The sequence below is a fragment of the Moschus berezovskii genome, chromosome 28, assembly GCF_049115385.1.
Source record: "Moschus berezovskii isolate FMDL1 chromosome 28, NW_MosBer_1.0, whole genome shotgun sequence".
Lineage (NCBI taxonomy): Eukaryota > Metazoa > Chordata > Mammalia > Artiodactyla > Moschidae > Moschus > Moschus berezovskii.
The window spans coordinates 12,092,732-12,105,315 of record NC_142487.1 but is presented as its reverse complement, the minus strand read 5'-3'; the positions used below and the strand labels follow the sequence as shown (position 1 = coordinate 12,105,315).

Sequence of the window (12,584 nt, the reverse complement as noted above, 5' to 3'; positions counted from 1 at the left end):
ATAAACTATGTCAGAGACAATCCATGCGATGAAGTGTGAGGTGAAAGTTGCCCAGTCATGTCCGACTCTTTGCGACCCCATGGACTACACAGTCCATGGAATTCTCCAGACCAGAATACTGGAGTGGGTAACCTTTCCCTTCTCCAGGGGATCTTCCCAACCAAGAAATCGAACCTAGGTCTCCCACATTGCAAGCAGATTCTTTACCAGCTGAGCCACAAGGGAAGCCCAATCCATGGATAATGACCACTAAATATAATTAACAAAGAAGAAATCTTTATATACCAAATATCAGTCAGCCTCATAAAAACTGTTTAAATGTACAGTCACTAGGACAAAGAACCATATCATTGCTCATTTAGCTAGATTCTTCAGTCTAAATTTTGAAGAAGATTGTGGATTTTAACCTCTTCCTTGCAAAATACTGACAACTTCATTTAATACTTTTCACTTTGAAACATTTCATGAATATGCAAGCTGAATTTAAAAATGAGTAACTCTTTATAACAGAAAGTCAATACAGCCTCTTTATCCCACCACCCCACCCCATTCCCCAGCCTCTGGAATACAAGCTCTTTAAGGACTAAAGCACATTTTATACCATTTCATAATATAATACACTAGGCATTATATTAGCAAAAAGCAGCTGTTTGATAATTATATATTAATCATGGAAGTCTGGCTTTTAATATTCAGAGAGATTTATCATATTTATACTACCATGGCCCAAATCTGAAAACTCTTCTTTAAAAGTCTACCTAAATAAATACATATAGTAAGTTATAATTCATTAACTCAGTAGTTTAACATGCCAAAGTTAAGCCAATCAATCACCTGAACAAATTATACTCCATTCACTTTGGTTTTTAACAGAAATATTTAGGTAAATTTTGGCTGACTTGTTTCAGCTTTAAACTGAAAAGGCAATGTGAAGTTGTATAAAAATCAAATCGGAAACTACTCAAAAAATTTAAATACTTTCTTCCTCATAAGAACATGATCACACAACCACTAATTTACAGGTTAAATAAAAAGTTTACTAAAAATTTCATTTAATCCATTACCTGAAAAAAGACCATGGTTAAGATCAGCCACTTCTTTGCCCAAATTACTTCTTGATAGGTCTGATTTTCTTATCAGGGCAATAGGTTCTCTTTTCTCTGGTGATCTAATTAAATAACCAAACGATGGCTACAAAATAAACATGTGAATTATTTTCTTTACATTCAACTCCTCTGAGAAATTCTAGACTATTTTATTCTAATATTTGTAACCTAGTTAAATGGATTTCAACAAAGTAATTCTGATTTTCCATTTAAATGTAAGTTGCTAGAAATGAACATTACAAGTCCAGACAGGACCTTTTATTTCCTTACTGCTAGCTGTCTGTAATCATCAGAATGAATACTGCCAAAAAATTTGCCCTAAGAAATCCAAATGAAAACAACCCAGAAACGACATTTTGTTCCTTCAGCAATTATTATTGAGCACCTACTATCTGTTAAGCACTGTTAGTAATTATCAGTGACATATCAGTAAGAAAAAAGATAAAATTTTCTGCCTTCCTGGAACTTACAGTACTTGGAAGGATATTTTATTTTACACAATAAATAGGTCCCTGAAAACGTGTATTAAGATTAGGCATGTTCCTACTGCCTTGGATGAGCATTCAGAAGGTCTGTGTTCAAGGACCTTGCTCAGGGGCAGGGAATTCCCCATCCAGCTTCTTTCCAGAGCTCTCACTGAACAGACCTGAAATGCAAATTCACTAAAGGCACTCAATTTTCAACTGATCTTCACTTGGGGATTTCTTCCTTTGATACAGCAACCTGAACCAAGCAACATTTCACAACTAACAGAAAGTGATAGATGCATCTTTCCAGTACCTGGTGTTTTGTCCCGCTGTTTAGAAAGGAATTCAGTTACTCTTCAACTTCTCTCATAATGTCAAAACCAATCGATCCAGGAAGAAATATCTGCCTAAATATTTATATTTACTCTAATTTTTTAATTCACTGCACAGATAGGACCCCCTCAGTTTAAATTTTTCTATAAATCGGCAGTGTTCTAACTCACTAGCTATTTCAAATTACACTCTCAATGAAGTTCAGGTTTAGCATACACTCACTATGACAGCACCAAGTCCCAACACGGGATTCTCCAGAGGCACTCCCACGCCCTAGACTCTTCTGTTTCCTACTGCCATTTCTATTCCCCGGCCTTCAAGGCACCTCCTATGTGGTTCAGTCTCTGCCCACTGATCCTCCTCTGGGGCTTAGGAGACTCCTGCCTCCAGCTCCTCTCATATCTGGGCCTGAAAACTACTCCCTGCCTCCCTGTCCCCGTGAGATGCCCCCAAGCCCTGCGAGGGCCCCTCACAACCTGGCCCTTGTGTACTTCCACCAGCCATCCACCTGCTGCCCCACTCACAGGAGCCGTCTGCCTGCTCTCTGCTCCATGAATGTGCCACTCAAGCTCCACTCGGCACCTCCAGGCCGTCACTGCAAACACGCCGCCTCCTCCCCACCTGTCAGGCACCAGCACAGCACCCCTCCTCAGACAATGCTCTGACCCTAGAGACGACATAGCTTCCCCTCTTGCCTCATACAACTTACCACTACCACTGGCATTTAAAACTTTTTACACGTACTGATAATTACTAACAGTGCTTATTAAACCAAAACACTACTATATTTCAAAACATGTTTTTAGACCAGAGGTTTAAAAATTAATGAACCTCTGAATTCTTCCCACAATCAAGGACATAACAACAGCAACAAACATCAAGTACTTGATGCATGTGAAGCTGTGCTAAACACCGTAGTGCACCAGCACAGTAACCCACAAACCCTGTTAAGACAGCATTCCATCCTAGAAATCGGAAAATTAAGGCACAGAAGAGTTACATACATTGTTCCATGACACATAACTAGTTAAAAGACAGAGCTAGGACTGGAGCAAGGGTACAACCACTAAAAATCGAAACGTTTTCCCACCATCCCACCACGCCCCTATTCTGTCCCTGCTTTAAAGACACTATGATCTGGCTACACTGTCACTGCATTCAGTACATAAGGGCTGGTGCATTTAACCACTCCCAATATACATGGTACTCACTCTTTTCACATCGTAACCACCACCAAGGCAACCAAGAGCTTCAGACCTTTGAGCAAAGAACTCCCCTAAAGACAGACGTAAGTAACTGGCATCATCTCTGTCCACATCTGACGTGCTCAGTGATCTCCTCAGCAGACCACAGTTGACCGAAGTTCCCCATGATGTATCTCCAAGGGCGACCGACATGTTCTGGGCATCTATATTTTCTTCCTAGGAAGAAAGTTATCATTTCATTTCTACAGCAAGACTTCTGTTTTTCTAACACATAAAATACTAATTTAACTAAGGAAATTTAAGTACTTAATTTTTTTTCCCCATGAAATTTCCATTTTATTATAGTTTTATATCACATTAGTTCAAATGCAATTCTCTATAACTACTCCAACTTAGCTCCTTTGGAATTATTTTAGTGATCATTAACATGTGACATTACCAAAGACTTTGAATCTAAAATAAACATAAAATTTCAAAATAGTAACTTTTAATTATGAATGCGATAAGCCATCAAGTGATGGTTGGGGCTGTTAATTTCCAACAAGACACTTTGTTGACATGTTCCTTCCGACACCCCTGGTATAAATGAGAACCTTCAAAAAACAAGGGCAGAACTAAAGTACAATAAAGATGCCTCTGCAGCTTAAGCCTCCCATAGACCTAGACCCCTGACAGAAAGCTAGGCAAAGCATCTTTCCTGCAAGTTAAGCGGGTTTCCAGTATTCCCATGTAGACGAGCCTTCAAAGACAGGCACTCAAGCATATCTTTAGGATATACCATCTTGGCTCTGGCTGCGTTAATTATGCCTGAAGAGTTTAATACCCATCCAAGTCCAAAGGTGGAAGAATACATAAACAGGTATGGTAATCAGCAAGAGCAGACTGTAAAAGCACAGACTAGTGGTGCTAGCGCAGCCCTGAGGGAAGTCTTATTCCACAGAGGCTGAGTAAAACAGTCCTGCTAAAGATATCAGTGGAATCAGGACAGTCAAGGTAGGAAGAGACAGAAACATTCTTCTCCTCCACCTATTACCCACCACTCTGACTTTTTAAAAGATAGGTGGTATTCAGAATATTTAGTTGTGTGTGTTGTTTTTAAGTATGATCTAATGCTGCTCCACTTCTTCTTGCTTCTTATTTTGATGTGTCATCCTAGCTGCCTGTGGTATCATATTAGGAATCCCATCAATAATTGGATAGGCTACTCCTAACTCTTTATTAATCAATTCATTTGTCAATGCTTCATATCTGAGCGGCTTCTTGGAAAGCAGACACACCAGGAACTCCAGCAAGGCCTGGTCAAAGGCGTGGGGCGGTTTCTCCGTCCTCTCGCTCTTATCTGCGGACGGCCGCGAGCTGGACGCGTGCAGACACCTCAGGACGACCGCGGACGGTGGCACAAGTGTCCCTCGCAGCGCTGACGCGAGCTGGCCACACATTCCGCTCAGCATGGTCTGGCAGCCGCGACCGGGCCTCTGCGCGCCCTCAGTACTTAAATTTTTTAAAGTTTGGACAAATTCAAGCTTAAGCAGCTAAGAAACGTAATGAAGTCCAGAAGAAATTTTTAATACTTGAGTTATAATACACATTGCTTTAATATACTGCTTAATCAAATACTGATTGTCATTGATACAAATCTTTAGAAAGGAATATATCTTCAAATACAAACAAAGAGCACTACCTCAGTTTAAAACATGATTAAAAACTATGGAAATATCTTTGAAGCCTATTAACGCAGTTTTAAGTGAATTAATAACCATTATTTCAGTAGGCCATTTATTTTTCAATTAATAATTAAGTATATGAAGGAAAAGGCAGAAACTATCTAAACATAAGGAATATCAAGATGTAATTCTATACTATGTATCTATGTATTCTCACTATGTGTTCTCAGAAAGAAATCAACATTTTACCTATATTTAAATACAAAAAAAATTCCGAACTGTTGTTAATGTCGATAAAATACAAACCTGCATAAACTGATGCTCCTTATTAAATTCTTCTTCATCTTGTGCAATCAAATCCAATGCATCAGCTTAAAAAAGAAGTTTACATAATTATATTGTACTAATGACCAATTAAATACTAGCATATAAATAAAACTTAGCTAATTAGGAAAATGAATAGTAAAGGAATAAAACTGAAAGAAATACGTGAAAGCTTCCATCACAGAACTGATGACACATCTGCATATTAAGCACATAAGAGTATATGGTTCTGGAACTTTTCATAATGAACCCCCTACTGCAAAACTGATTTCATCAGGTACTAACTTGCCCTAACTTACTAACAGGGCTTTACAGTGTAAGCTTTTTAAAAGATTCATATTAATTTCAGCCTTGAAAATCTGGCACATGAGAGTTACAGCAGCTGCCCATGATATGCATGGAATTTCATCTGGAACCATCAGACTGACAAGCCCCTCTGTAAATTCATCATGGTGTGAATTACCTATTCGTCCCAACACCCAGGATTGCCCCAGGTTCTGAAAGGAAAAATCCCACATCCCAGTAAACCCCACAGCCTGGGCAAACAGGGACAAGTGATAACTCAGTGTCTGTTCCTCAACGTTTCAACAGAGCAACTCAGTTCACCTTAGGAAACCAACGGGCACACAGCCCTCCATTTCCAGGCCAAGGCCACAAGGCCAGGTGAGTGAGCAGAGGGCCAGGTATAACACGATGGGGAAGGGGACAGACAGACTGGACAGCAAATGACCCTGCTTAAGGCATTAGAATGAACAAACCTGACTGAGGTTCCTAAAGCTCTCATCCTCTTGAGATCTCATTTATCTCTCTCATCACTTTTCTCTCATTTCTACATTACGAGCTTTTATTCTAAAATGGATTCACTTTTGTAACTTCTCATTTATCAGAGTAGTTCTTTTGTTCAACACAATTTATAAAGTGAGAAAGTAAAGCCTAAGGTACTACTAGCTGCAATGCACGGGTGCTAAAGTGACTCACTGTCCTAGATTAGGGAAGGCTCGGCTCAGTCCCAGTGATGAGCAATGATGGACATGAGCCTCTGTTCCTAAAGAAAGTGAGGAGCTAAGCACATTCTCCAAAAGGGACTTGATGTGGCTGACCAGAATGACAGACCAGGATGAAGATCATCAGAAACAATGAAAACGGTTAAAAGCAGAGGGTATCAGAATACTTACAGCCAGATCGGAAGTCTTCGCTCAGTTCATTACTGAGAGACACATTGAAATCTTGTTCTTTATCAAAAGGTGTGTAATAGGCGAGATCAGTGACCCATCTGCCCTCCTCATCCTGATAGACCACACTCTGTGGTGGGTCCACTTCTAGAAAAGAAAATTCCAAACACATCCAATGACACACAACAAACAAAATGATATGATATTCTTAAATGATTTCATTTAGTGACTTATCTTAGTTGTCAATGGTATTGAAATCTGCCCAAAATTAGGAAACCCATTTCCCCAAAAGAAAAGCCTCTCTCTGATGGTGAAAACATCAGCCTTAGTCCCAGTAAAGTCCATCACAGAAGATGAGGGAGGAAGGAGAAGACGACAAACACTGACAAAGGCACTTTTCCACCAGATCTGTGAATAAGTACACCATTTTTAAATCCACAGAACATGTATGTATTTTAATACAAAAGATTACACAAGTTCCACTTGGAAATACAGTATATTAAAAATGTGTATAAGTATTTTATACATTTATTTTTATTTAAACAGAAAAAAGAAAGAAACAAAGGCTCACTTACGGTCCTTGGTCTTTCCAACCAACTCGTAACATTCACAGGTTTGCCTTTCACTGGTGGGTGACAACAGAGCATCAGTGGAATTAAATGCATTGTCACGAATAGGCTTCAAAGATGCTATATCCACATTTGTTTGAATGGACATTTGAGGCGTCTCAGTGTCTAAAACTCTATCCACAGGCAAAACAACTTCTGAGTCTGACGCCAAATGCTTATTTTGATGAGGAGACCCTTCCTCCAGCTTTAGAGAATCCATTAAATCAAAATCATCTTTACTGGCATTTGTATCATGAAAGTAAACAGGGTTAAGTTTCGCATTAGGAGTCCTAAGAGTCTTCACCAGAACTTCTGCTCTTCCACATTCCTTTAAAAAGTAAATAACGGTCCAGAAATAAGTTTTGTTTTTCATAGCTTCTTTCAAAAACAAAAGTCACGCAGATGACATAAAATATTTATTCTAGAAAGAAACGGACTACACAGTATTCCTCTAGACTGTATGTGAACCAATCGTAAAGAATTTACCAAAACCAATGGCAAATATACACCAACAGACTCGGACACCAAAAGTACCAAGGTGCTCACTGTAGTTCAGGATTTTAGAAGTATAACTCTTCTAACTAACTTCCTATCCTATCTAAAAGGATAGGAAGCCCATCAGTGTCGCTAGACTCAAAGAATTAATATGATTAACAGATTTTGAAAACATAAATGAATTACATTTAATAGGAGTAAAACAGCAAATACTACAAATGACCATCAGGAGTCCAAGGACAACTGCATTAGACACGGCAGATTAAGCGATGGCCTCAAAAATACACTCTCCAACAATCCTTCCGAATGAGACGGCTGGATGGCATCACCAACTCTGTGGACATGAATTTGAGTGAACTCTGGGAGTTGGTGATGAACAGGGAGGCCTGGCGTGCTGTGATTCATGGGGTCGCGGAGAGTCAGACACGACTGAGCGACTGAACTGAACTGAACAATCCTTCCCAAATGGCACTCCTCACTCTTTCCTAGAATAACAGCTGGTGAAAGGGACTTGTGTGCCTACACACTCTTCTCAGATATTCAGTCACTGCTAACTATCAAGTGCCAGTGAAGTCTTTAACAGGCTTCTCTGCTATGAGATGCTGCTGCTGCCGCTAAGTCACTTCAGTCGTGTCCGACTCTGTGTGACCCCATAGACGGAAGCCCACCAGGCTCCCCCGTCCCTGGGATTCTCCAGGCAAGAACACTGGAGTGGGTTGCCATTTCCTTCTCCAATGTGTGAAACTGAAAAGTGAAAGTGAAGTTGCTTAGTCGTGTCCGACCCTTAGCGACCCCACGGACTGCAGCCTACCAGGCTCCTCCATCCATGGGATTTTCTAGGCAAGAGTACTGGAGTGGCTTGCCACTGCCTTCTCCGGCTATGAGATGTGTAACAATAAAAACAGCTTCACAGATAAGGCTTTTCAAAGTCAGCATACTACACAGAGATAGTTCTATATAAAAGATAAGATACTGACTTTGAAATAAGGTCATACATTTAAATTCTAGTGATATCACTTATTAACTTGGTGATTTTCCAACAATTTTTTATACAAAAAATAAACAATCTCCACTTTATCTAAAAATAAACTCCAAATGACTTAAAAGATTTAGATGTAAAAGCACCAGGAAAAAATACAGATGGATAGTTTTATATTCTTCAGTGAATAATAACTTCTTAGTGGAACAATTTTGTGGGTTAAACTCTCTCTTGGAAGAGATGTGTCCAAGTCTTATCCCCAGGTGGTACCTGCAAACTGTGGCCTTATTCAGAAACAGGGTCTTTGCAGATTCAATTAGGCTGAAGATCTTGAGACGAGAACATCCTGAATTTGGGGTGGGCCTTAAACCCCACAAGCAGTGTCCTTACAAGAGAAAGGAGGAGGAGACCTCAGAGGGATCAGAAAGACAGGGACAGGTCATGTGAAGATGGAGCAGACAGTGGAGCGATGCGGCTATGAACTAAGGACACCAGGCCCCCAGAGGCTGCAAGAGGCAGGAAGGAGACTCTGGGGGGCACTTGGCCCTGTCAACATTTTAGAACTGTGAGAAAGTAAATTTCTGTTGTTTTAAGTTATAAAACTTTGATAATCTGTCCTGGCAGCCCTAGGAAACTATCATAAACACCTGAAAAACTAACAAAAGCCTGAAATACACAAGAACCAGCAAAGGGAGACCCAGTGAGGTCGCAGGAGAAGTTGCCGTCTCCAAGAAGAGAAGCCGCAGGAGCCCACCCTGCTCACACCTGGATCCGGACTCCCCACCTCCAGAACTGTGAGGAGATATGCATCTGTTGTTCAAGTCAAAAGAAAAAAGAAGTGCACAATGATCAAAGTATCTCCTGAACATAGGAAGTTTATAAAAACAAGTTAAAATATGAATATTCCAATTAAAAAAAAGACAAAGGAGACAAAGAACTGACATTTAAAACTATTTTTCATATGGAATACTAGCAAAGACGAAAAAGAACGAGAACACCAGAAACTAGCTCTCTCCTCCACAAAGCACCTGAAAACAATGCTGAAAAAGAATGTTCTTCAGGCTAACAGGGCAAAGCTACCACCTATGGGACTGTGACTGACAGTGGCACGCAGAGGAGGACAGGACGGCACAGGGAGGAAACCTGGAACAAAGCCACTGCCTGGCAGCCCATTCCAGGTCAGGGCTTCTAACGCAGCAGAGCAGCCCCTTGTTGCAACTGAAAGCCACAAGTTAAAAAAAAAAAAAAGCAGGGGGTCATTAGCTGCTCTGACAGCTTGTACACCTAAACACAAAAACAGAGGTCTCTGTCTGTACTTGGACACTATAACCCAGCAAAACTTGAGAGTAAGGAAATGTGAGACGGGAAAAAAATAAAAGCAATCCATAGGTCTCTCAGGAGATAGGATTTCCTGAGACAGGAAGAGGCAAATAAAGCACACAAAATCCCACAGACCACCTCCTGATAACAAAGGAGAAGGAGGAGGACTCTAACACCACAGTCATTATGATGGTCAAAGAGTACCACCAACAGGAGATAAATGGAATGACAGGCCTTCCCGAAGGATGTAATCAGAGTGCACAGCACTGCCCTATGTTTCAACTGTTCACACAGGGGGAATGTTTAATCAGGAGGGGAAAGCAGTCACATATATCTAGCATATGGATCATTTTACAAAACAACAGGCCTAAACTTTACAAAAAGTTTAATGACATGAAAGACCTCCATGTCACAGCAACCAAATACAAGTGTGATCCCCGATCAAAGCCTGGATTCAAAACCAAAGAAATAAAGGACATCTGTAGACAGTGGATAAATGTGAACGTGGACTGTGTATTCATTTAAATCAAAACATCAAAGTTACACTAGCAGATAAAAATTGTGATTATGTAGGAAAATGTCCTCATTCACAGGAAGTAAACACTGAAGTGTTAGGGTAAAATATCTGCAACTTTCTTTCAAATGACTCAGTAAAAAAAACTACTTTTTGGAAAGACAAAGAAAACACAAAGAAGGCAAAAATGTTTACAACTGGTTGACCTGGACAGGAGTGTTCAGATGTTCAGTGCATCATTCTTTTAATTTTTCTGCAGGTGAGGGAAAGGTAAGAAGCAGCAGGAAAGAACAGGAAGGGTATCAGTTTGTATCTGGGAAAATAGAGCCCAAGGAAAACCAAAAAGTTTTATGTTAATAATTTTCTAATGAGTTCAGTAATAATTTTCTAATGTCAAATTTCTAAAAAACCATAAAGACTGGAACATACCTGACAAGGATCACTTGTAGGTAACTTAAAATAATCTTCTGGAGGTTCCTGTCCTTCTAGGTCTTCATATATCATTCCTGGAATCGCTAGTTGCTCAAAATAAGCCTCCAAATGATCATCATAAAACTCTTCATCATCAATATCATCATCTATCAGGAAAATGGAGGAAAAGTAATCAATAAGGTTGATAAGTCATTTGCATCAACAGTCCATGTGATTCTGTCTAAACATTTGACATGAAAAAAATCCATAGTTTTCATCTATAAATCACTAAAAGCATTCTAATATTTAACCAAACTAAATACTTAACCTTCACTGAGAAGACAACACAGAAGTAGCCACCACCAAACACTGGAAGTTAGGATAGGGCAAGTGTGGCCATGGGAAAAGTGCCATTTATTCAGAAAGCAGTGTGGCAAATGAGCAACTATCAACAAAGGACAGATGAGCCTGCCACAGGAGAAATAAAACTAAATTCCAGTGAATTAACGGTTAATGCTAATATGAAACCTCAAACAGTATCTGATCTTAAAGATGAAGAAACAAAAAAAAAAAGATGTAACAAAGCTGAGTACTGATAGATATGATAAAAAACTCAACTTCCACTAAACCCAGAAAGTTACAGACAGACAAATAAAACAACAGTGGCAGTGCTTCTCAACGTTCTACACACAGCCTGGCAAGGGCAGGATAAAACTAGAACTGTCAACCACCTGTAACAGTATTGTGAGCCTTTTCAAGAGAGTAATTTTCCTACTGCCTCTGAGAATCTAGCATACTAAAATAAGAACGTATATAAATTCAGGTCAACAATTCCTCATCCACAATTTCAAAAATATTTTTAAAATTTTAGCAGCAAAACGTTTTTACAGTTTCAATTTATCCCACTTAGCTCACCAGCCTGGCCTCCATGGATAATTTGGTCTCTGCCTACTTTCTGGGTTTATTCCCAAATTCATCTTCCCACAAGTGCTATAAACCTGCCACACAAAAGAACTGGCTACTCTCCAAATGTTGTCTCTATGCCCCCACTTTAGGGTCTCTGCTAAAGCCATTCCTTCTTCTTAAATGTACATTTATTCCAGTGTCTATGTTAAGGCCTATCAGAGGCCTTTCTCATAGAGGAAAAATGACCTCTTCCTTCATTGAAGCCTCACAAACACCTTCCTCAGTCAGAATTAACTTGTCACTGTCCTGTGATCCCCCCCACAGTTTGTATCACTAAGACACACTTCACACAGAGGGAAGCCAGGCATCTCTTTGCCCACTTGGCAGGACTTTCAGAGTGCAGGGGCAAAATATTTCACCGAACCCCAGTGTCTTAGCATAGTGCTTTATCCATTTATATGGTAAAGATACTCAACAGAAAGATGAGACTAAGCCTATCAGGAGTGCTATAAAGAAAAAAATTTACACTCCCATCGCTTAACAGAAGTGGCCATTTGAGTGCTGGTGGATAAGCGGTAAAGAAGGCAGAGAGACAGAAAGCTGCACAATCACCACAGCAACAAGGCAGCAGAAACGAATGGAGCGACAAGCTCAGGACGAGGGAAAGATGAGCCAATTTTCACGATGCTACCAGAAGAATCTTCCAAGCTGGTGACTGACAGCAGTTTCTCATTTTCTAGGAAACTAGTAAGGCTTAAGTCACTGTTTGGATTCCTCTCTTCAAAATGTTTTCCTGCATCAGGAACACCAATCTGTAAGAAATAACACAAAGTGAGAAATAAAATTCAATCGTTTTACAAAAATGATGTTAAAAAAATTCTTACGAAAGTAAAATAAAAATTGCAGGCTCTTGTCCCACTCCACTGCGCTGGAGGAGGCATGAGCCCTAGCTCGAGCTAGAAATAAACCCCACTCTTGCTTTTTAAAAAAAAAAAAAATTGCATTTCTTTTGTAAGATTTTAAAGTACTGTGTTTACATTTATAAACATGAGACTGCTAGACACAAACTGTATCTGCTCA

At 39.8% G+C, this 12,584-nt stretch overlaps 1 protein-coding gene and 2 pseudogenes across 4 annotated transcripts in view; all 3 read right to left on the bottom strand.

The window, feature by feature from the left end:
* LOC129549807 (nucleoporin SEH1) overlaps positions 1-12,584 on the bottom strand; it is a 99,427-nt gene that overhangs the window by 51,572 nt on the left and 35,271 nt on the right. For all 4 annotated transcript variants that reach the window (XM_088833457.1, XM_055417256.2, XM_055417258.2 and 1 more), the window contains 7 exons: positions 12,196-12,316; positions 10,617-10,765; positions 6,847-7,207; positions 6,275-6,418; positions 5,082-5,146; positions 3,118-3,327; positions 1,065-1,191 (listed from right to left, as the gene is read on the bottom strand). In XM_088833457.1, the coding sequence (XP_088689583.1) occupies positions 1,065-1,191; positions 3,118-3,327; positions 5,082-5,146; positions 6,275-6,418; positions 6,847-7,207; positions 10,617-10,765; positions 12,196-12,316 (1,177 nt within the window). The remainder of the gene's footprint in view (positions 1-1,064; positions 1,192-3,117; positions 3,328-5,081; positions 5,147-6,274; positions 6,419-6,846; positions 7,208-10,616; positions 10,766-12,195; positions 12,317-12,584) is intronic.
* On the bottom strand, positions 3,898-4,646 carry LOC148773570 (protein preY, mitochondrial pseudogene; annotated as a pseudogene).
* Positions 3,909-4,124, bottom strand: LOC148773571 (phosphatidylinositol N-acetylglucosaminyltransferase subunit Y-like; annotated as a pseudogene).